The sequence below is a fragment of the Corylus avellana genome, chromosome 1, assembly GCF_965113065.1.
Source record: "Corylus avellana chromosome 1, dhCorAvel1.hap1.2, whole genome shotgun sequence".
Lineage (NCBI taxonomy): Eukaryota > Viridiplantae > Streptophyta > Magnoliopsida > Fagales > Betulaceae > Corylus > Corylus avellana.
The window spans coordinates 40,559,617-40,584,925 of record NC_142490.1 but is presented as its reverse complement, the minus strand read 5'-3'; the positions used below and the strand labels follow the sequence as shown (position 1 = coordinate 40,584,925).

The 25,309-nt window shown below is 34.8% G+C and overlaps 3 protein-coding genes across 3 annotated transcripts; all 3 read right to left on the bottom strand.

The window, feature by feature from the left end:
- Positions 1-439: 439 nt before the first annotated feature.
- LOC132183373 (uncharacterized) lies at positions 440-1,340 on the bottom strand. The gene is made up of 2 exons (XM_059596803.2): positions 1,173-1,340; positions 440-1,083 (listed from the first exon to the last, which is right to left on the bottom strand). The coding sequence occupies exons 1-2, from the start codon at positions 1,338-1,340 to the stop codon at positions 541-543; spliced, it is 711 nt and encodes a 236-aa protein (XP_059452786.2). The 3' UTR covers positions 440-540.
- Positions 1,341-7,116: 5,776 nt separating this feature from the next.
- On the bottom strand, positions 7,117-8,212 carry LOC132172619 (uncharacterized). Its single transcript, XM_059584153.1, has one exon. It carries the CDS (start codon positions 7,930-7,932, stop codon positions 7,237-7,239), a length of 696 nt encoding a protein of 231 aa, XP_059440136.1. The 5' UTR covers positions 7,933-8,212; the 3' UTR covers positions 7,117-7,236.
- A 1,024-nt stretch (positions 8,213-9,236) lies between these two features.
- LOC132172176 (trans-resveratrol di-O-methyltransferase-like) lies at positions 9,237-12,358 on the bottom strand. The gene is made up of 2 exons (XM_088518664.1): positions 11,570-12,358; positions 9,237-9,607 (listed from the first exon to the last, which is right to left on the bottom strand). Exons 1-2 carry the CDS (start codon positions 12,338-12,340, stop codon positions 9,305-9,307), a joined length of 1,074 nt encoding a protein of 357 aa, XP_088374790.1. The 5' UTR covers positions 12,341-12,358; the 3' UTR covers positions 9,237-9,304.
- Positions 12,359-25,309: the final 12,951 nt, after the last annotated feature.

The window sequence follows — 25,309 nt, the reverse complement described above, 5'->3', positions numbered from 1 at the left end:
TTCAAACCAGGCCGGAATCAGATTTGAGTTTGAAAAACAAAAAAAAAAAAAGAACAGGCAGCCAAAACCCTAATTTTTGGATTGACATTCTCGTTATTACGTTATTGGAATAGCTTAGAAATTCGGGTAGCTTAAAACAGAAAATTGTAGACTCAACTTTATATCAAATAGACTTGGAGCTCATCTGCTCGAAACAGGTGGGTTTCACAATCCCTTCTCTGAATTTCTATGTTATCCCAAATTTTCATCTTACATATCCTAATCTTTTAAAACCTTTTTGTTGTTGTTATTTTACTTGTTTCACAAGTAACACTCTGAATTTGGGTGTACTTGTCCACAGTGGAAAAAAAAAAGAAAAGAAAAAGAAAAGGTACTCTAAATTCAAAGAAGAAAGTTTGCTCTATTTTCCAACATCAAATTCAAACAAAAACACCTGCAATATTAATCAACAAGAGCATGGTTTCTTCCAAAAGCTTGATGCTGAAAAAATCCATAGCAATGGTGATTCATTTTGAGACCTTACACATTATGATCATGGCCTTAGACATCCTGGCCAGTCCTTTTGATCAGGACATGGCTCCCTGCAGATCCATACTGATGCAATGGAGGAGAATTGCCATCTTGGTGATAAAGGATTATCACCATTAAAACAGAGGAAACAAACATGGGTATTGGACCAAAAAACCAGAGCAGCAAATTCAGAGCAAAATGGAGCGCTCTAAGCCCAAGCACCCAAAGTTCACCTCCCCTTATAACCGCCAACTCCACATTCTTCACAGGACTGATATTTCCTGGGTGGCTTATCAGATAATTTGCATGCACGAAGTGCCTTGCCGACTGAATAAAGCATGGAAAGGCAATGAGGAAGCAGGTCAGGAGGCTTATGTACTTGACGGAGATGGTCGACGGCCGGGTGTCGCCGTAGATGATGTTGCTGATCTGAAAAAGGTTGTTGGAAGAGTTTGCAATCCACGCTCCAATGAGAGAGCAGAGAGTTAACGAGATTGTTGCCAAGCAAATTGATGCTGTCGTGTTTGAGGTTGTCGCCGTTAGAGCCGCGCTTATAACATCCTTGTCTTTATTCTGCAATTTCCAAAGAAATGGGTGAGCAAAATTTGCCTTGATCGACCAAAAAAGATGAAAGCAGAGGAAGAGGGATTGCTGATGCTTGCCTTCATAATGCTCTCGACCCAAGCTTTCTTGTCATTGTTCTCGTAGCCGATGAAGGTGGTGTCAGGGCAACGAAGGTATCTGTGAAGGAGATGGAGGTGGTAGGCAAACATGATCATCAACCCACTAGGGACCAACACCAAATCAATCTCCTCCTTTCCGAAACCCATGATTTTTTTTTCCCCTTAATTTCTGTGAGTTGGTGTGTTTTTATTGTTGGGTGTGTTCATAAATTCGCACCAGAAGAGCATCAATCCATGGTGTTTGGATTTGTTTAAACACAACCCTTGACTTCTCAAGCTTGGACAGCAAGAACTAGTTGGAATTTTTGTTTCCACTTGATAGATATAAGTTTTAAATCACCACCCTAATCAATATTTTTACACCCATCTTCACGACTTCACGTGCGGGCTCAAACTTGCTTTTAAATGTGTTAGCTCTTGTGTTGGCTTAATTCAGTTTCAAAATGCAGAGGCTACTGTTCACAGGCTCAAACACTGATATAGAATGCTCAAAATCCAATCTCCATCGTTCATAATGTAGATTCATGTGTTATGAACGTCCCTGCAAAATTTCAGCTCAATCGGACCACAAACGCCCATCGATCGGAGCTGTTGATCAGGACTGGACAGCATTTCCAGAATGCTGTTTCACCCATGTCTAGACATGCCTTCCCCGGGTCCGGACCTCATTTCCAGAAACTCAAATTTTACTCTGCAAAGCCGTGTCCGGACAGCCCATTAACATGTCTGGACACCCCGTAAGTTTTAGGCCCAAAAACGTGATTGTAAGTGGGTTAGGTCTAGGGTTTTGTTGGGGGTATATATACATCATTATAGAAGAGAGAAGCACGAATTTTCACCCCCAGAGAGTTCGTCGGAGGCTGTGCTAAGAGAGATCATATGTGATGAGTGTTAAATTGAATCTCTTAGAGTTTTAGTTATTCCTTTAATAAATCTACGATTGAGAAGTCTATCGGAAGGGTCTGGTAAAGGAGAATCAAGTTGAAGAAGATTGTGAGCAAGGAGACGAGTTGTAGGCTTGTTGATCTTACAGAGCCAAGGTCTTGCAAAGGGCTGTAAGTGTTTCTAGTGTCTGTAATCTCTGGATAATCTTTTGATAGTGATTTCTTGGGTTTGGCTGCCCCGGAGAGGTTTTATTTTTAGATCGGTTTCTAAAAGGTTTCCTCTTCGTAACCAAAATATCTGTGTCTGCCTCTTTATTGCTTTATATATTTTGGGTGATTGAATTGTTTATTGCTTCATAATACTAATTCCGCATAAATTGTGATAAACAAGTTTCTGGAGTCGGCATAGCATTTTTCAAAATGGTAGGTAAATGACGAGATAGAATTTGAACACAGAATCCCTACTCTAATATCATGTTAAATCATTGTCGATTTCAAAAGTTTAAGCTAATAAAAATAGAAAATCACTATTGTAATATTAACTGCAGAACCATGGTTAATGTAATGAAGCAATAGAAATTTTAGAATTTTAAACAGTAATTATGAGAATACACTTTGTATTTATAAGATTGATCAAATAAATCCAGATGAACAACATTAGCTGAGACAGCCTAAAGAAGTATTGCTTCTGCAAAACCATGGTTAATGTAATGAAGCAGTAGAAATTTTAGAATTTTAAACAGTAATTATGAGAATACACTTCGTATTTATAAGATTGATCAAATAAATCCAGAGGAACAGCATTAGCTGAGACAGCCTAAAGAAGTATTGCTTCTGCAGCTAATCTTCCCTCAGAACCGCACCCCCACCACCCCCCCCCCCCAAAAAAAAGTTGACTTCCATGGATTGGTAGGAAATATAGTACCATGCAACTTAAATATTGTGGCGTGCAAGGCCCACAATTGAGGTTTCACAAGATTAGGCATATGCCTATGACCATGAATATATAAATTAATGGGGACCTCACCTACCCTTGATGAGTTTTTTATTTTGCGGGTCAACATCATTTTTTCCCCAAAAGCAAGGTTTTACACACTTAAGAAATGGGTCCTAGTAAAGGATTTCAGAGTGTTCATTTTGGGTTAGGAAATATATGATAAGGATGATAACAATGATCTTCATCTTAAAGATTTTATTACTTCAGGGCCAATTTTGCATTGCATATTTGTATTATTTATTTATTTATTTTTTCTTTCTAGTTTTTCCCTTCCTTTTTGTGGCTTGAGCTGAAAAAGAAAAAGAAAGTTTTAGCTAGTGGTAAGAAAATTCCTATAAGGTTGGGAATGTACTAGGATGTGGGTTTGACTATCTGCAATGGAGAATTACTCACACAAGCCTGATTAGTATTAGTCGACTTGGGAACTATTGATGTCCTAATGAAGTAGTGTCAAGCTATGGCTCAATTGGTCTTGAGGGAGCGCATGCGATTCTTGCCGTCTAAGCCTTTCTTGAGCAGTTCCCAGTGGATGTGTGCTACCATGGTCACGCTCATGTAGAATTGCTACATCATTTATTTCTCTAAATGTAAGAAAAACTCTTAAAAAAATCAATTGAAAACAAACTTCCTTGTTGTTTCCCAAAGGAATACCAAACAAAGCAAAACCACTACCCTTGATTAGGGTAACTTTAGGGGCGCACTTTTGATTCCTTAACATTATTTTAATATAAAAAAAAAACTTTATCTTTACTCTAGCATTTATTTGAAACCATCAATATTTAAATGTTCATCTTCTTTTTCTCTTTTCCCTATCATTTAATTTAAAAAATATTTAAATGGTATATAAAAAATAGGGTAAATGTATAATAATTCCTTGAGTTAACTCTCCAAAATTTAAATCTCTCTAATTTTTTTTTCTTCAAAAATTTAGTCCCTGGATCAATTGAAAGGACAATAAAATTCCTGCCGTCAAAATTTGTTAACAGCTATTAGGGCCACTCAAAACGCACCGTTTTACTTGATTAAAATATTAATTTTTTATTAATTTAATTAAAAAAATTAAATCTATAAAAAAATTTTTTTTTTTAAAAAAAGAAGGGTGGCCAGGGGTGGCGCTGCCACCCTTGGCCACCACCCAGCCCCTATGGGGTGGCTCGAGCCACCCCATGGGTGGTTTGGGGTGGTGCGCAGGCCACCCCAAACCCCCTAGGGGTGGCCGCAACAGGGAGGGTTTGGGGTGGCTCGTAGGCCGTCCCTCCACCGATGGGGTGGCTCACGGCCACCCCATGGGGGGGGGGGGGGGGGGGGGAGGGGAGGGGGGCGCCAGAGACCCCAAACCACCTAAGGGGTGGCTCGAGCCACCCCATGGGTGGTTTGGGGTGGCCTGCGGGCCACCCTAAACCCCCTGGGGGTGGCCGCAAGCCACCCCATAGGGGCTGAATTTTTTTTATTTTTTTAATTTTTTAATTTTTAGATTTAATTTTTTAAATTAAATTAATAAAAAATTAATATTTTAATAAGGTAAAACGGTGCGTTTTGAGTTGCCCTGACGGTTGTTAAAAAATTTTGACAGCAGAGATTTTATTGTCATTTCAACTGACCCAGTGACTAAATTTTTGAAAAAAAAAAAAAAAAAAAAAAAACTTAGAGAGATTTAAATTTTGAAGGGTTGACTCAGGGAGTTATTATTATACATTTACCCTAAAAAATATAAAGAAAGTTATTGCGTTGTTTATTTGAATATGAAAACAAAAAAGTAATTTTATTCCTTATATTTAAAAAAAAAAAGAAAAAAATTTAAAAAACTACCGCTAGCACTCTCATCCGTGTAGACCTTCAATTGCAATTGGCCTCTTGCTTAAGGATAAGGCCCAACTTGAATTGAACTCTATATATGCATGGTTGACACAAAAATTCAAGCTGGTCCCTTTTTCTCCCCACTTTTCTGAGCAAAATTGAAGCTGGAGCTGTACTTGCATGGAGCCTCATCTTTCACAAGTGGTGGAGCTGTTGTCAAATTTAATATGCAGTTGAAAATTGAAATAATGGGTGTGGGTGAGCACATGGGTGGCATATAAAATTAGGCTTCTTTTTGTATAACATTGTGATAAATACAATATGGTATACATTTTTGTTGAAATGCTGGCTTGGTAGGATAACTTAACGTACCATTTGGCATTTATTAGTAGGGCATGTGGTTGGGGACCTATCCTTACAATTGGGTTGTCATTGGCAACTCTAAAGATTCTTAAATTCTTTATAAAAGTTATATTTTTTTTTACTAATGCCTTGGCAATTTTCGAATAATTACTTTGATGGTTCCATCTTTTTATTTTTTTTTTATTTTTTTTTTTGGCTAAGTTGATATGCTTGACTTGGTTCCAGTACCCCTGCATGTGATAGCTTGCCACTACTTAGTGTGGGTGTTTTAGTTCACTGGTGAACACTGAGGCCCCGTTTGCTAAACGAATTTGGTTCAATACTATTCATCTTACCCTTTTGTTTTTTCAACATTCTCTTATTTTTTATATCACATCAATCACTTTTTATTACTATTCAAATAAAAAAAATCACTACAAAATACAATATTTTCATTTTTCCATATCAAACATTCTTACTTTTTCACTTTTTCAAAATATATATATATATCCTTATTTATTTATTTATTTTTATATCAATCAATTTTTGCTATAGTATCGAACCAAAACCCTTTAACTAACACACCCAGATGGCTGGACTTAAGACTTAGGGTTTAGGGCCGTAAATAAATAAGTCAAATCGACAAACTGTTCATTAAACTTGATTCATGACTGTAGAAACTCGCTTAATTATTAAGTGATACATGCTCGACTCGCTTCAATTACAGCCCAATATTTTGTTTTTGGAATTGAAAATTTATATCAGGCTGATCAGGACATAAATCAATCGCATTATTAGGATTAGATTGGCTTATCGACCTCCTTAGTCGTTTAATATCTCATTTAATATCAAGTGCAGGATCAAACACAAAATTAGGAAGAAAGATTGTAGATAATATGATTCACAATAGGGGCAATGGGCCAATCAGCACAATGGTTGGCATTGTTGATAGCCGTGATAACTTGAGAAGCATCACCTTCCACAAAATATTGGGAGAAGAAAAGGAATATTTAAGAAGCAACATCAACATAGGGGGGCAATGGGCCAAAATGGGGCCTTTAATTATGAGTTACATGTTTCCAAATACTAGCTGTGTTGCGTGTACATATTAATAAAAAGCTGCCGATGGCTTCAAAATTCTTCCCCAGTAACCCAATTTCCTTGGCAACTCAAATGCTTGTGGGGTCAAATTGATATTGATCCATAAACATGACTTATCCACGTCTTTGGTGCATCATAGTCGTAAGGTGTGGTTTCATCAGAAGGTTCATGTCATTTTCCAATGTTACCTTCATCTCATTTTATACAGAAGTTTCATCCCACCTAAACCTCATTTACCAAAAGCCTTGTAAAAGTATCCATCAAACGTGATGTTGACACAATCTTCACATCCTGATTTGCATGGAATTAGGAATTGAAGATCATGATGCTGCGTTCCCTCGGATAAACTTCTCTTAATAAAATGTAAATTACAGAAGAAATGCGAAAATAACACGAAGAGATTTACGAGTGGTTCGGTATTAGACACTTACGTCCACTATTTGGAAAGAGCTCGAAATGACTTATCTCTTGCTTTTATTCTTTAATGAAATTTATTCCTATTTGTAACACAATTAGGGTAGGTAAAACTAAAGATAAGTATGGTGATCATCAAATAATTCTTTTAGGAAAAAAATCATATTTAGCCCCTGATTTGGATTTAGTCATTAGGTTTTCAATTCAAGAACAAGGCCTTCAAGTTTTGTACACGTTAGGTCTCTTTGTCAGTTTTTCGTTAAAGTTAACGATTTGTCATTTACTACATGTGGCTTGTTTAACACATCAAATTTGATTATGATCAATAAATTATCCTATAAGAAATATACATATCTTATATTCTATAAATCTTGATGCAAATCAAAAAAAGAAAAGAAAAGGAGAAGTAAAACTCTCCTTTCACATCAAGAATTTGGTTCATTTTATGCAGAAGCAGAATTTGGCATTGCACACCATGATGCTAAAGGGCCACGAATGCCAGGGATATTCAGTCAGCCACGCTTTTGACCATCTTGTTCCCTGGGGACCTATGCTGATGCAACAGAGTTGTGTTTGTGTCAAGATAATGGAGGACTATAACCATAACAATGGAGGAAACAAACATGGGTATCGGCCCAAAAAACCATAGCAGCAAATCCAAAGCAAAATAAAGTGCTCTAAGCCCGAGTGACCAAAAATCACCACCTCTTATAACTGCCACTTCCACATTCTGCGCAGGTATGTTGCTATCTGGGGTGCTTATCAGATAGTTTGCATGGACGAAGCTCCTTGCTGACTGAACAAAGCATGAAAAAGCGAGGAGGAAGCAGGTTAGGAGGCTTATGTACTTGATAGACATGGTGGATGGCCTTGTGTCTCCGTAGATTAATTCACTCTGCAGAAATTCTTTAGAGGAGTTTGCAATCCAAGCACCAATGAGAGAGCAGAGCGTTAAAGAGACTGATGCCAAGAAAGTTGCAGCTGATGTGTTTGATGATATGACAGATAGAGCTACTCCAACGTCCCGTTTATCAATCTGCATAATTCTTTCCACCCAAGCTATTTTGTCGTTGTTCTCAAAACCCATCACCGTGGTGTGCGGACAATTAAGGTATCTGTAGAGGAGGAAGAGATGATAGGCAAACATTATGAGCAGTCCACAAGGGACCAACACCAAATCAAGGTACTCCTTTTGGAAAGCCATAATTTTTTTTCCTTCATGCAGATTCACAGAAATATTGGAGTCTTTTAACTATATTTTTTGCTAGCATATAGCTTTGACTAGGCTAGTAGTCATATTGGAGTAGCTAATGGCAGCTACCACATAACTCTGACTTGGCAATTAGTCATATAAAAGTTAATATGCATCCGAAACTTTGTAGTTGAGGCTCTCATTTTTTGCCTTTGCGTAAAGTCTTAGACGTGTAATTATTAACAAAGTTGAATTATTAATGTGAACTAAAGAAAATTTATGTGTTTCTAGAATGTAGATACCTAATGTGTATGAACATAAGCTGTGAGCATGACCAACTGTGACCGAACGACTTTTCAATTACTGATTATAAATGTTATCATCTGGCAGCAATTTGAAATTAAAAATAACTCCACCTACCTGGATTTTTTGTCTATTCTGTTTTGTTATCTAATTGATGAGAATGTTGTGATGGGTTTCCATTAGAGTTATCTACTTCAATTCCCTGGCTGACCCATCATTATGTTGGTGCATAATCTAAAACAAAAAATTAAATGCTCCTAAGATGCATTACATAATCGTTTTCTTTAAGAAGTTATTTGTCCCTACCAATTTTGATCAATTGGTGTGTACTAGGTTACAACAAATACTCCTGTTAGATATAATGGTATGTGTTTTGTGCAAAATGAAACTAAACCAGAACACGCTTAGAATTTCTATTCTAGCAAGGAGAGAGAGACACGAATTTTAAAAATGCACAACGATTATTTAATTATAGAGTAATGCTAGGTATTACATTTTTATCCCACAATGCTAATATGGCAATCCTAACCAACTTTTGGATTTTTTTTTTTTTAATAATGACCGATCCAAGGGTTAGGTGGAACTAACACATCAATATTGTGAGATAATTATATGATAAAAATGTAGTTTCTAGCATTACTCTTAATTATAAAAGTTAGATCATAATTGTTAGTTTCAACGTGTGTGCGCCCCGTGCGAAAGAGCATACACTCAAGTTTTGCTTGCTTTAAGCAATAGTTTGGTATGAGTTGGGCATTATAAATGCCTACATTAATTTCTTTTCTTCCAAGTCTCTTTAAAATATTCCCAAACCGTCTCCAAAGAGTAGCTCAATCGGTTGTGAACCACGCCTCATGAAGCGGACGTCTCTAGTTCGAATCCCTCCTCCCCCTTCCCTTGTGTGAACATGTCAAAAAAAAAAAAAAAATTCCCAAACCATGAACATAGATATATTCATAATTATACTAAATTTGAAAACTCTTGTAACCCATTAGTCATCCATATAGCATTCAAGCTTACAGTACATGATTATTCTACTGTCATACAAATCTTAGGACAATACATAGTTGTTGCTAAGGTCCTAAGGATAAACCTCAATAAGGGACCTTAAACCAAACATGGGTGTTATCTTGTAGCGACTGAAACCAGCCTCCAAGAAGAGCTTTTCCCATTCCTTCTCGCATCTCTCTCTTCCAGTGACCAGAGCCATCATCAACACGTCAAAAAAGAGCTTTGCTTCGGTTATTTCGTGTTCATCTTTGATATCATGAATCACTATATCTATGACGATCACCTTTCCCCCTTTTTCTTTGTTTAGTATAGCTTCTCGGCATTTTTTCAGTACCTTCACACAATCCTCATCACTAATTGAGTGTAAAACCAACTGCAAATTAGTCATTATCACCATCAAGAAAAATGAAAAAATTATGTAATTTATTAATCCAACCATAAAGAACACAACCAACAGTATAATCATCCTCTAGGATTGTGTCCTTCCTCATTGTATTAAATAGCATGCACAGTTTGCCGAAGTTTGAACCTGACTAGCAACTTGGGCATAATATGAGGAGAAAAGCAGCGTATAGTAGTAAATTTTATGTTGCTCGTGAAAAACATTTGCAGATCAAGCTATAGAAGGAAATCCAAGAAACCTGCCAAATTTTATGTTATCCAAAAGTGCAATCAACCACATATTCCTATTGAGTGGGATGATATGAACAAGGGAGTGAGGGAATGGAGGGGCAAAAGTCTCTGAGCTGTGATTTGCAAACTAGCATGGGGCTCTGCTATTTATAATATGTGGAGGCAAAGAAATGTTGTGAAGTTTGGTAATCAACTTATCTCGGAGGAAAGAATGCTTCTGAAAATGTGTTGGGAGGTTAGAACTAGAATTTTGTGAAAGGGGAACTTCAAGGGTAACAGAAAAAATATGGCTCTGTGCTGGTTGGGAAATCCCTGTCACTAATCTGGTACAAAAATCTCTCCTGATTCTTGCGGTGGTTTTTAGTCTTCCCTGTCTGGTTGGTTGTGTTGCTGGTGACTTGGTGGAGTTCTTGTGGCTGTATGCTGCTGGGCTAGTGCTGTGTAGAAAATGCTGCTGTTGAAGAGCTGCTGCCAGTGCAGAGAAGGAATTGTAGATATTACGGATAAGTGATTTCTGTCTAGTGTTTTGTCTGTCTGTATTAGTCTTGGTGTATTGTCTGAGTTTTCAGTTTCTTAGCTAGAAGTAGCAAAATTCTATAGGATGGCTGCTACTCTGTTACTTTTCTTTTAGAGGGTTTTTTTTGGGTGCTTTTGTGGTTTGTAGTTTTGCTGGTTTTGTAGCCTTTTGGCATATTCTAGCAAGTTTTGCTGGAGTGTGTAGAATTATTTGTTAGTTGATAGTTGAAAAACTAATCGACTCCCAAATTAAACAATCATGTGCGGAAATAAATCAATCATCAAGAAACACAAAGATTTGTTTACGAAGAGGAAACCATTTAGAGAACTCTCTAAATGTAAAACCTCTCCGGGGCAGTCAAACCCAGGAAATCAACTAAATCAGTAGAATAACAAGAAATATCTTAATGTCGAAGACTTACATAACCTATGCACTTTGACATTTAAGTATACCAGACAAGCGACCCACTTATCTGCTACCGCAGTAGTTCTTCCAGAACATCTGGATTGTTCCTTCTACGTGATCTCCCTTCACCGGAACTCCGGTTGACTTCGATTTCTTCAACTCCTTGATAAGCCCAAGATCTCTTAAAACCTAATTAGAAATCGTACCTTTACCTCTATGCATCGTTTCATATAAATAGAAACTAGACTCCTAGTCCAACCAAAATACAAATTTAAAAGCTAACAACCTTATCTATTATAAGGCATCCAGACGAGTAGTAAGCTCGTCCGGACGAGAACTAGTTTCTTCGTAAAATATACATGCAACTTACTAGTCGTCCGAACGACATCAATGACCGTTCGGACGAAGCTAGGTTAAATACGCTAATTCTAGTTCTCTGGAGCGGCGCGTTCGGACGAAGGTGCAGACGAGACTTCAGACGAACCTCTCGGGTTTTTGGCATATCATTCTCGTTCGGACGAAGGTGCAAACGAGACTTCAGACGAACCTCTCGGGTTTTCTTGCATATCAATCTCGTCCGGACGTAGTGCAGACGAGCCTCCAGACGAGACCCTGTGTGATTCACATATTTTGCTTATTTTGCTATCTTTCACACTGCACAATGTAACAAGCTAATTAAAGACAATTATTTTGTTTACACGAATCCAGCCAATTTAACACTTCTTAAACTAACAATAGTAAAATTCATTCATCCAAAAAATAAATAAAATTAATGCATACCTTAAGTAGAATGCCATCTGTCGGAGGGATAGACTGAAACATATCACCTCCAACATAATTCAACTTCAAACTGTCTGTCAAATTCGCTACAACATGTGGAAGATCAAACACTCTGCATTTCAAGTGAGGGAATGCCTCAGAAATGATCCTGGAGCATGCTCCAGTACCACCCCCTACGTCAATCAACGTATCCAACCCCTCAAAAACTGCCTTGCAGTCTCTTACAACCAAGTTCATCATTCCTGAATCACTCGCCATTGCCTCATTGAAAAGATTATTGAATACAGGATTTTGGTTTCCATACTCCCACAATCCCATCCCATGTGCACTCTCAAATGCTGTGACCTTGTCTTCCCGGAACCAGTTTCCCAAGAATTGCCATGGAGTTACCAGAGCTGGCTCAAGCATAGCCAAAACAAACGGTGACAAGCTGGTGACATTTTCTTTGAGGAGGATCCTCGATGAAGGTGTGAGATCATACGCTCCTTCTTCTTCTTGATTTTTGTTGACTCTTGTGGTAGCAAAGAAGCCACAGTGAGCAAGCAAGCGCATGAGGCGGTGCACAAAACCAGCTTTTGTAGGGTGAATCTGAAGCGCAGAGACCAAGCCATGGAGAGTAATAGGTTCCCCATGGCTGTGGATTATGTCTGGTATGCCTAACTGAACTGCACATTTCAGAGACATGGAACGTACGAAACTGAAAACATGTTTATACAAATGGGATTGTGCTTGAAACAACTCACTTGCTCCATGGCCATGAATTTGTTCCATAATTTTGCAGATGCCTTTTAGCTCCTGATTCAAAATGTTGCTTTTAATGACACTTGAGTTTCCTGACGTGTTCTAGTGTCCGACACGTCAGAAAATTTTTCTGACGGGTCGTTTCTGACGCGTGTCGAGTGTCAGAAACGTAGGTGTCAGGAAAAAAAAATTTCCTGACGTGTGACTAGGCAACACGTCAGAAAATTCTGACGTGTTACCCACTAACACGTCAGTAAATTTTTTCTGACGTTGCATTTTCGACACGTCAGAAATTTTCTGACGTGTCAAAAATGCCACGTCAAAAAATTTCCTGACGTGTGAGTGGGTAACACGTCAGAAAATTTTCTGACGTGTCATTTCTGCCACGTCAGAAAATTTTCTGACGTGGTAGTTCTGACACACGTCAGAAAATTAAAAAATTAAATAAAAATTAAATACTTTTTTTTTTAATTTTTTTCTGGAATTTTTAATTATTAATTAATTAAATTATTATTTTTTTTTTCTTTTGAATTCCTCTGCACGCACGGCAGCTCCCTCACGCTGCCGTACGTGCAGATCTGCACCACTGCACCATGGTGAGAGCTGGAGAAAATTTTCTCCAGCTCTCATTTTTCTCTCTCTCTCTTCAAAAAATCAATCTGAAAAACCCAGAAAATCTTCAAAATCGATCTTCTCCTCTTCTTCTTCTTCTCTTCTCCTTTTTTTTTTTTCTTTTTTTTTCTTCTTCTTCTCTTCTCCTTTTCTTTTTCTTCGATCTACTGCATGCTTCTCAATTTTTCCCCTTCACCTTTTGTTTCTCTTCATCCTCCAGAGGTGCCGTGCAGACTGCAGAGAAGCAGCTGGGAAAAAAAAATGTGCTGCAGGGAGATTGAGACAGGAGAGAGATCGAATGTGCTGGGAAAAAAAAATGAAGAGGTAAAAAATAATAAGTGGGAAAAAGTTGAGGGGGGAAATAAAAAGAGGGAAAGAAGTTCAAAATCCCGCCCAAAGGGGGCCAATCGAGGTAATTTCCTGACGTGCCAGGTGTCGCACGTCAGAAATTTTCTAACGTGCGACACCTGGCACGTCAGAAAATTATATATATATATTTATATATATAATATATATATATATATACATATAATTTTATATTTTATATATATAAATATATATAAGAAATTTTCTGACGCGCCAGGTGTCGCACGTCAGAAAATTTCTGACGTGCGACACCTGGCACGTCAGAAAATAAATATAAAAAAAAAATATATATATATATAGCATTCTGACGTGGCAGACCACCACGTCAGAAAATTCTGACGTGGCAGTTTGCCACGTCAGAAAATTCTGACGTGGCGGTCTGCCACGTCAGAAATTTTCTGACGTGGCAAATTTTGCAACGTCAGAAATTATATCATTTTAAAATTTTTCAAATTTGTAATATTTTTCTGACGCTCCAACATTTAAAACGTCAGAATTTTCTGACGTGTCTGAACAGACACGTCAGAAAATTCTGACGTGTTACTATTCACACGTCAGGAAAAATTTTTCTGACGTTTTATATATAACACGACAGAAAATTGCTGAGGTGGCAAAAAAATTACACTGTAGCACACGTCAGAAAACCCCTTTTTTTTTTGTAGTGGCATAAACATGTCCCTCTTTATCCACGTGTTCTGACTTTAGATATCAAAAAATTGAGTTGAGATTTTCGGCAGCCTGGGTCATCCCAGCGTCTGCCAAAGTCTGACTGGCTAAGATTTTTTAATTTTTTTAAATAAAAGAAAAAAAAATTTTAGGTCAGAAATCTAAGTAAAGATTTTCGGCTGCAAAATTGAGGCAGCCAAGTGTCAGATATTTTGCTCTTTCTTTTTTATTTTTTTTATTTTTTTATTTTTTAAATTGAAGAAAATAGATATTAAAGGGAAATTCAAATTTGAGGTATTAGCACCAAATTTGAGGCATTAGCACCAAATTTAGGATGATTGAATCCCTTTTAGGTGATACAATCTCTAAAGGGTTAACCTTTCACCCCTAAATTTTAGTTTTGAATCAAAAAACAAGTTTTGTTGCATTAAAAACTAAATATTAGCTCATAGAAATTTAACTAACAAAAAAAAAATAACAATTATTTTTTAATTATTTTTCTTTAATATATGTCCGACGCTAGAGGCAGCCGCATAGCAGGACTCCAAAAAATTATAGCCCAATAAAGAAAGGCAGCCCCTCTTTTTTTCTTTGCCGGATTTGGATTTTGGTGTAAAAAATATAACAATATATTTGATTAATTTTTTCAACGTTTCAAATTTAATTTTAATATTTTATAATTATAAAAATGAAATTAAATATAAATCACTGTACTGTATTTTTTTTTTACGTTACTTAAGCCATTCGCTCCCAGTGTTAGTGGTGGTGACCGACAATAATGACCTTGGTGGAGCAAAGATGGATGATATTTGTGACGGTAACAACATTGATAGCGTGGACTATAATGGTTAATAGTCACAAATACCATCCATCTTTATTCCACAATTGTCATCATTGTCCATCACTACCATTAGGCATTAACATGGCCACAAATACCATCCAGGATGGAACTAGGATTTATATTTTGGAGAGCAAAAATAAAAAATAAAAAAATTTGGAAGACATATTCTAATTAAAAAAGAAAAAAATTTCTAAGGGTATTTTTTTAAAATTTTGGGGAAACATGGGGTATTTTTCTAAGGGTATTTTTTAAAGCCCCCCAAGCCTCCCTCTAGTTCCGCCCTAGCATCCACTGTCATTATTGTCAGTCACCATATCCAACGCTACCACAACCGGGGGTGGCACTACTAAGAGCTTTGATTTTTCATTTTCACACACTTCATCAAATGGTCAGCATACATGCCCCACTTTTTTTTTTTTTTTAAATGGTTCAGATTTAATTTTAAATTTTTTATGACTAAAGAAAATTAAATTAAATTAAATATAAACTATTGTGCTGTAGTTTTTTTAAGCTACTCACCCTTTTAACCATTATTGTCCATGCTATCAATGTTCGTACTGCCACAAATATCATCCATCTTTGTTCCACCATCGTCATCACTCTGGTCACCACCACTAACACTACCACAAAAACCATTCATTTTTATTCCACTATTGTTTGTCATTATTATGGGTTACCATCACCAAGACTATCACTACCGAGGGCGGAACGACATACTAAGAGCTTGGAAGGGCATTAGTCTCCCGAAGCTCAAAATATTCTCTATTTTTTTTTTATAAAAAAAATATATATATATTTTCATAATTCTTTTAAAATCTAATTTTAACCCCCTTTTTTTTTCCTATCTAAAATCTTAGTCTTACCCCTTACCACCACTATTAATACCATAACCCTATTGGCCACTGCGATCAAATATATCGATCACATACTTTTGGTAGGATTCGGCTTCCGTGCGTTTGCGGTAGTGAAAAATGGGGCTGTTTTGGCAATAAAAATAATTTTTTTAAACGAGTAATGTTAGATACCATCTTTTTATCCTCCTAAAATCTTCCTGAAGCTGATGTGAATTTTAAAATCACCATTAAATGTTAGATGAATCATACTTCAATTTTGATTCAATGGTGATTTTGAAAGCCACATCAGCTTTAAGAGATAAAAAGATGGTCAGTCTAGGATGGCAAAAAGAAAAATCAAAAATCAAAGCCAACCTCCTTGGTAAAATGGGAGGTGAGATTGTGCTCTCTCTTTGGGAATAGAAATAGGGTGAAGGAAAGGGGTCGACCCTGGTGGACCTTCTGGTGGACGTTTTATGCTTGGTGGCCTTTGGGTTCGCCATTGCTGCAGAGAGACGAAGAAGCACAGTACGCAAAGATTTCAACTTTCACTTTCAATTGTTACACCTCTTATGCTGTAATTGCAGTTGGGTTTCTTTTCGTTTCTACATTCATCTCTTTCCTAAAAAATTAATTGCTTTTTTTAATGGGTTCATGATTTTTTGGGTTTCTGTGATTTGTTCAAATAATTGAGATCTGTGTTTGTAGAAGTGTTTACTTTGTTGCTCTTTTTTTTTTTGACAAGTCCACATCAGGGAAGGGGGAGAGGGGGATTCAAACTAGTGACCTTCACTTCATAAGACATGGTCCAATACCGATTGAACTACCTCTCGGGGACAAAAGTATTTGCTTTTACAAACAAAAGAAGGTTTTGGTTTTTGGAGCTACCTTGATGGCCCTTTTGGGGTGGTCGGACCACCCATTTTGGCCAAAGAGTTGGCTAGAGCCACCTCCCATGGCTGGTCGGGGGTGGACAAACCACCCCATGACCTTTGGGGTGGTCCGGCCACCCCCACAAAAATAAAAAAAAAAGTTTGGTTTTTGGGTGGCCAGATCATCCCAAGGGCTGAACCACCCCCGAACCGGTCATGAGTACCAGCCGTTTGATTTTGATTTTGATTTTTTTTTTTAATTATTGATTTTGATTTTTTTTTTTATATTTAATAAATTTTATATTATTTGTTTAAAAAAACTATTTTTTTATTACCCAAAATGACCCTGTTTTTCAGTACCGCATAAGCCGGATCCCTTTTTGTAATTGCTATAAAACCTTAATTTCTGAATTTTTAAATACTCATTTGGTTAGACAGCCCTTGCAAAATACAACCATCATGATGACAACGTTGTGCATTTCAATGACCCAAACATCAACGAGCCGGTGCAAAATAGAAATTAAAATTCCGGCCCATGCTATCATCTGATGAGATATAGCCGTTGCCTCTTTAAATTCAAATTTTTTGCTTATTTGGTCCCAGCACAAAACCCCATGCACCCAGTGAGCAGCATGAGTACCCATTCCCCTTCATCATTTTCTTTCTGTAATATCTCTTAATTTGGCTTGTCCGTGCGCGTAGGACACAAGCAGGGATGAAAACGTGTTGATATGGCACTCCATACTGTGTAGGGAATCGAGTCGAATCAAACTCGGCCCAGCTTTAAGATTTTAGAATTAGCTCGTTTATGAGCATGTCTATTCGAGCTAGTTATGAAATGTGTTCGGTCCAAACTCAACTTGTTGAGTTCGTTGAGATTAATGTCATTCAAGCTGAGTTGAGCATTTGACAAACTCAACTAAACTCAAGCTCAAGTTAGACCATTAAATTTTTGAATGTGTGATCCGAGTTAGGGGTGAAAAGGCAGTTAGTAAAATTGGCTAATCACCTCCGCTAACAGGTTAACTGACAATTAATGGTTATTAACCACTAACTACTTTTTTTTAAAAATAAAATAAATAAAAAAACCAAAACAATATATTTGTTAAACCCAGAAATCAGTATTGCAAAACAAGGATATTTTTAGGTGTTATCTTTAGCAAATCTTTAAGTTCTATGGGATGTACGATATTGTGCCGTCAATGTGCTGTCAGTGCAATTAGGCCGGGTAGGCTTGTAAGTTGGGAGGACACACAGCAAGACACACAATATACATATTCCAGAACCCTTAAAGACCCGTTAGGGAGAAGCATTTGGAAGTAGAAAGTTTTCAATCTTGTTGTCTTGTTCTTAACAAATATTTTGAATTATGTCTAGGTTGTTTAGATCCACTTCTTCTATGAGCTCTAGATTTAGTTTACATTCTTTACCTGATATAGTTAATGAAAAAGAATACAACATTCCTGAAGCAAATATAGATTCACATAATTGGAACATATCCAAGGTCCCAACCAGAGAAATCTATAAATCAAGTTTTTTCACCCTTGTCATTTACTAATGATTACAACGTAAAAACTGTTGAACAAGTCTATGCTTTAAATAAACATCATGATACATGTTGATTACTTTCTAAAGAAGTAATTAAAAAACTCAGAGAAAAGAAAATAAATTTCTTTCACATAGGACTAATTCAAGTTGCAGTTAAACCCCTAGTCTGTCTAGGAATCAATGCCTCTGTACTTTTATGTCTAAGAGATGCAAGACATAAAGATTACAGTACTAGCATGCTAGGAGTCATTGAATCTAGTCTTCATAAAGGGCCAATTTCATTTTAACTGTTTCCCTGACTTCACTTTAAGTTTAAGCGATCCACAGATCTTAAAAACTTTAACTTTGAACATTAAAACAGCAGGTTATGATATGTTAGAAGGAAGCTAACTTTTAGCATTAATTTACAAATTTTATTACAAGTCAATGAAAACAAATCTTAATGTTCATGCTCTTGTTAAAAGTCCCAAAGATAGAACTTTACTAATACAGACACATTCTTGTACAGCAAACGTTAGAGTACCTATATCAGTAGTTTGGTCTGAAATGGAACTCCCATCTGAATGGTTATTAGAAAATGAAAACATTCCAACAAAAATGGAAAATACAACATTTGATTTAAATTGTTTACAAAAATACTTAGATGGCAGTGTTAGGTTAAGCTTTGATAGACCAAAACTCAACAAATCACCCTTCATGATAAAAGAAACAGCTTTCCAAGATACAACAACAAGCCGTAGAAATTATACCTCTTCCTTCGTTTATACTGAACCCTTGAGAAGATATAAAAATTTAAAATTAAAAGGGTTAAATACCTAATACCCCCTGGGGTTTAGGAACTTTATTTTTACCCCCCTGAGGTTTCATTTTTATCACAGGACCCCCTTGGGGTTTTGATAAAGGACCAACTTAGTCCATCCGTTAGTTGACCGTTAAGATTGACACGTGGCACCTATTTAATTTAATTTTTTTTAATTAAAAAAAATGTATTTAAAAAAAATAAAAAAATAAAAAAATTTTTTTTTTTTAATTTTTTTTTTCCTTTTTTATTTATTTATTTTTAAATACAATTTTTTTTTTATAATTTTAAAAAATAAATAAATTATATAGGTGCCACGTGTCAACATCTGATTGGTCCACGTGTCAGTTTTAACGGTTAACTAACGGATGGACTAAGTTGGTCCTTTATCAAAACCCTAGGGGGGGTCCTGTGATAAAAATGAAACCCCAAGGGGGTAAAAATAAAGTTCCTAAACCCCAGGGGGTATTAGATATTTAACCCAAATTAAAAAGTATAAAGATAGAATCACAAATAAGCTCCCCATGTTATATAGCCAATCAAGAAAATTAAGAAGAAAAAGGTCAAAATTCTCCAACACAAACATATATAGAAGAACCACCTTTACACCCACAATTAATGACTATAAGTAAGCCATTTACTTTAAGAGTAGCGATAATGGAGACACCGGCGGTTTATTTTATAATATAATTTTTTTAATATTACTATTCATAGATTTTTTTAATAATATTTTATATTATAATAAACCGGCGTGAGTGAACAGGCGTCTCCATTATCACTTCTCTTACTTTAAACCTCAAACCCTTAATAAAAAAAAACTACAACTCTACCAAGAATGCAGAAAAAGAGAAAAATATAAGTTAAAATATACAAAAGAACAAAAAATTGAAATTTTTTAATAATGGGAAAGATTTATGAACGAACAAAAGTTACATATAAAATTATTCGAATTCATCAAAATATATAAAAATAAAAAACTAAACATGTTAACTCAATGAGAAAAAGAAGATAAAACTATAACATAAGCAAGTCACCTTCCAAAAGAACCAATCTTTGTGAACTTTAAAGGATAAAAAATTTTAGCCTCTCTTTTAAAACTTCCAAAGATGAATAAATAAAAAAACTTATGGAACAAAACAATTATACAAACCAAAATCTAATAACCATAGGAAAACAATTAGACTGAATAGAAGACAAAATTAAGGTAACTACACCTCCAACTAAAACTCAAACTGATCGAAAAGAAAAAACCACATTACGAACCCCTCTTAAAAATTTCACAACCCAAAGTATTAAATCTAAAAAATAAAGAAGAAACATGTCTTGAAAAAGTCAATAACATGTTAAAAACCCTTGAAAATGTCAAAAATGAAGCCCTGGCCTCTAAAACTATCCAAGTCATTAAAAAAGATAAACAAATAATCGTATATGAAATAACAAGTGAAACACAAAGTTCCGAATTTGAACAAACTACAGATCATGCGATACAACAAATTGAACAACAATTCAGTGAATTCCAAGTAAATAGAATCATTAGACCTACGAGTAACACTCAGAACTGGTATTCTAGGCCTACACCACCAGATATTCAATATGAAGAAAGAAATGTTTTTAACCAATTCTCAGTTTCTTCTAATAAGATCTATGAATGTAATCTTGATGGTTTATCTGAACAAGAAATTTTAAATAAACTACAGCACATGTCAATAGTTATTAATAATTGCCTTACCAATCCAGAAAAAACTAATACATAAATTGTTAGGGGAGTCAATCAGGTCCGGTTTCTCGGTTTTTGGCCAAAAGCAGGAACCGGAACCGGGGTACCTCGTTTCTCGGTTTTGAGAAACCGGAACCGAAACCGGGACTCCGGTTAACCGGGGTCCCGGTTACCGGCAGGTTCCGGTTTTACCCAGTCTGGTAACCGGTTTTTTAAGAAAATTGTTTTTTGGGCTTATTTTAGGTATTGGGCCTAAAATAAGCCCTTTTTTTTTTTTTTTTTTTTTTCATAAGTTAGCTCATTTTTTAAAAAATCTATTAGTCTTTTTATCTAAATTAAAGGAGCTCTGTTGTGATTGTTCCAAATAATTATTACAACAATAAATATAAACTACCAACAATAAATACTTTATATATATATATATATATATATATATATATATATATATATATTCAAACAGTATATTTCATTGTGAGCCTAAGAAATTGTAAGAAAAAGAAATGTATCAAATAAGTGACCCAATTTGACCAAATTTCCAGATGCTTAAGACCCCAACATCAGAAAATGAACAACTACTACAATCAACCCAATAAACCCAACATCAGAATTCCATCAAATCTTGTTTAGATGTTAATATTATACACTAAAGTAACAATATATATAACTATTACAATAATAAATATAAACTACCAACAATAAATATATATGTATATAAATATTAAATATTCAAACAATATATTTCTTTATTTTCCATTTTTCCTACTCTCCAAACTGACTGTCTGAAAATTTCAACTTAGCATAATAATATATATATATATATATTAATATATAAATATAATAATATATAAATATTATTAAATAAAATGGAAACCCGGTTCCCGGTTTCCTGGTAAAAATTGGGTACCAAAAACCGGGTACCGGAACCGGGGTACCCGGTTTTTGGATTTTTCAAATCGGAACCGGGTCCCCGATTTCCCGGTAATTTTTGACACGCCTAGAAATTGCAGATATTTTAACCTCAAGATTTATGGGAACAATAAAAGCTTGGTGGAAAAAATACCTAACTGAAGCAAATCGTGATGAAATAAAATATGCAGTCCAGAAAGATGAAGAAGGAATCCCAATTTATGATGAAGCACATAACAGAGGAATCCCTTATGGAATTAATGTTTTAATTTATACCATAATAAAACATTTCATAGGATTCCCTAGTAATATTACAGCCATAATTCATGACCAACTAAGTAACCTTAGGTGTCCAACCTTAAGCGGCTTTAGATGGTACAAATATGCTTTTATGTCATGAGTAATGTTAAGAGAAGATTGTAAAAATGTTTTTTGGAAAGAAAAATTTATCAATGGTCTACCCAACCTATTTGCCCATAAAATTTGTGAAGATTTAAGTAATAAAATTGGAATTATAGAATCTGATGATCTTACTTACGGGGACATCATAAGTACAATAAGTAAAATAGGATTAAAAATGTATATAGATATGAAAATAAATAAAAACTTGAACAAAGAAAAAAGAGAAGCAAAATATGAAATTGGAAATTTTTGTGAACAATATGGTTTACCTCTTATACCACAATCTAGAAGATAGCATAACGATAAAAATGTAAAAACTAGAAAATATTACAAAAAGAGTTATAGAAAAAAAACAAAAACACCGAACCAACTGAATATTACAAGAAAAATAAAACAGTAAGAAAATATTACAAAAAACCCAAAAATGAAAAATATGACAAAAAGAAAGTAAAATGCTTTAAATGTGGTAAGACATGCCATTACAAAAATGAGTGCAAAGTAAAAGATAAAATCAACTAATTAAAAATTTCCAATAAAGAGAAAGAAGATTTGTATAAAATATTAGAACTTAGAAATTCAGATTCAAGCAAAAATGAAGATGAAATTTTTAACACCTCAACAGATTATGAATCAAGTCAAAATTCAAGTAGTTTAGAAATAGAGCTAGGATGTAAAGATTCATGTTGTAAAATAAAACTAAAAAAAAATGTATTAAATAAACATGAAGAAATGTTAATTGATTTAATAGAAGGAATAGAAGACCCATAAACTAAAGCAAAATACCTTAAAAAATTCAAGAGTAATTGAATAAAAAATGAGAACAAAAATGGACCAACAAAAATTACATAACCACAAATTAGCATTGATAAAATCCTCAACAAATTTAAATCAAAACAAAGAGAAGTAACCATCCAAGACTTATAGCATGAAGTCAGTCAAATCAAAATTGAAATAAAAGATTTAAAAACAAAAAACAAAGAATTGGAACAAGAAGTAATGATTTTAAAGATTAATAAAAAATTTTCTAAACAAAGTCAATCTGAAAGCGGACAAGACTTAGAGGACGATAAATCTATAAAATCTTCAACTAAGAGTCTAATCTTCAAAGAAACTACATATGAAAAATACTTAAACATAATTGATAGAATCATTTTTAAAAAATGGAACTATAGAGTAACAATCATTATTAACAAGAAGTTTGAAATTGAAGTCATAGCTTTAATAAACTCAGGTGCAAATTTAAATTGTATCTAAGAAGGAATGATACCTACAAAATGTTATTCAAAAACTACTAAAAATTTATCATTAGCCAATTGCAGTAAAATGCAGATAGATTACAAGTTGTCTAAAGCACACGTCTGTTAAGATAATGTTTGTTTCAAAACATTTGTCTTAATAAAAAACATGTCGGATTCAAAGGTCATACTTGGAAATCCATTTTTATGTCTTTTGTTTCCTTTTACTACATATCACAAAGAAATTACTACAGAAGTCTTAGGATAGAAAGTAAAATTTAAATTCTTTAAAAAACATCATACTAAAGACATTAATATGTTACAAGATGTTTCAATTTTTAAAACAATTAACATTTTACAGAATAAGAGCAAGTATTTGAACTCCCTAAAAGAAGAAATTAAAAACAAAAGAATTGAAGAACAACTTTCAAGTGATATCCTCTTACAGAAAATTAAAAAGATTCAAAGAAAAAAAATACAAAATGAAGTATGTTCTGATCTCCCCAACGCCTTTTGGCATAGGAAAAAACATATTGTAAAACTCCATTACGTAAAAGACTTCAATGAAAGAAATATTCCTACTAAAGCTAGACCCATCCAAATGAGTCAAGATTTAATGAAATTTTGTAAAACCGAGATTAAAGAATTGCTTAACAAAGGAATAATTAGAAAAAGCAAGTCATCTTGGTCTTGTTCAGCCTTTTACGTACAGAAAAATGCAGAATTAGAAAGACGAGCTCCAAAGTTAGTAATAAATTACAAATCTCTTAATAAAGTCTTAGAGTAGATAAGATATCCTATTCCAAACAAAAAAGATCTGATAAACATATTAAGTCAAGCCAATTTTTTTTTTTCAAAATTTGATATGAAGAATGGATTTTGGCAGATCCAAATCTATGAACAAGATAAATGCAAAACACCATTTGTTACACCATTTGACCACTTTGCAAATAAATTTTCTGATGTCATCCTTAATAAAAAACCAGCTCCAAAGGTTCTTAGGATCTTTAAATTATGTTGCTGACTTTTATCAAAATCTTAGAAAACATTGTAAACCATTGAATGATTGTCTCAAAAGTAATCCTCCACCTTGGACTAATCTTCACACTTCAATTGTCTAAGAAGTCAAAAAATATGTCAAGATTTTGCCTTGTCTTGGCATTTCTGAAGTAAAAGCTTTCAAAATTGTAGAAACAGACGCCTCCAACATTGGATATGGAGGTATCCTCAAACAGAAGGTCACTCCAGATTCTTCTAAACAAATTGTTTGTTTTCATTCAGGAATCTGGGATTTAGCACAAAGTAATTATAGTACTATTAAAAAAGAGATTTTATCTATAGTACTATACATCTCAATGTTTCAAAGTGATTTGTTAAGCAAAAAATTCTTAATTCGAGTCGATTGCAAAAGTGCAAAACATGTTTTAGAAAAAGATGTTCAAAATATAGCAAGTAAACATATTTTTGTTAGATGGCAATCAATTTTAAGTATTTTTTATTTTGAAATTGAATACATCAAAGGAGAACAAAATTTTATACCTAAATGCTTCATTCATGAATTTTTGCAGGGAAAGGATGGCTGAAACGCCACACTCAAGTAAAAACAAAAATAAAACACCTTCAATCAAGTCACAGCCAAGTCATCATGTAATCCTGAGCCTGGGAAATGTAAAACCTTATGAAACATGTTCACCTATTAACATGTTCAATAAGTTTTAGGTTCTTGATTCTCCAAGACCTACTTTTTCATCAATTTTAGCATCTCCAAGTCATCTGGACCCTTACCAATTGGTAGAATGTCCTACAGCAACCATTATCCCTACCCAACAGAACTCTTCAAAATTCATACAGCAGGAAAGATTGTATACCAACTAACCAATTACCCAAATCAATAGATCCAGGTTTGTCCAAAAAACCTGTATAGAAGACCTGTTCTTTATAGAACATGACCAGCGTCACCTTAAGAATCCTTCATATCTTGTTAAAAGTTATTTCCCTCTTAAGTGAAATTTCATCCCATCTCACCCATCCAAATCCATCAATTTTTACAGAGATATTTTACTCCAAACAGCATCAATTACCAAGGATTCAGTTCCAAATAAGTTTGAACCAGAACAGAAAAGAATAATCTTTGATAAGATGTATCTAGCAAAAATTATTTCAGAAAAAGAATGGGGTAACCACCCATCTAATCTCAAAGCC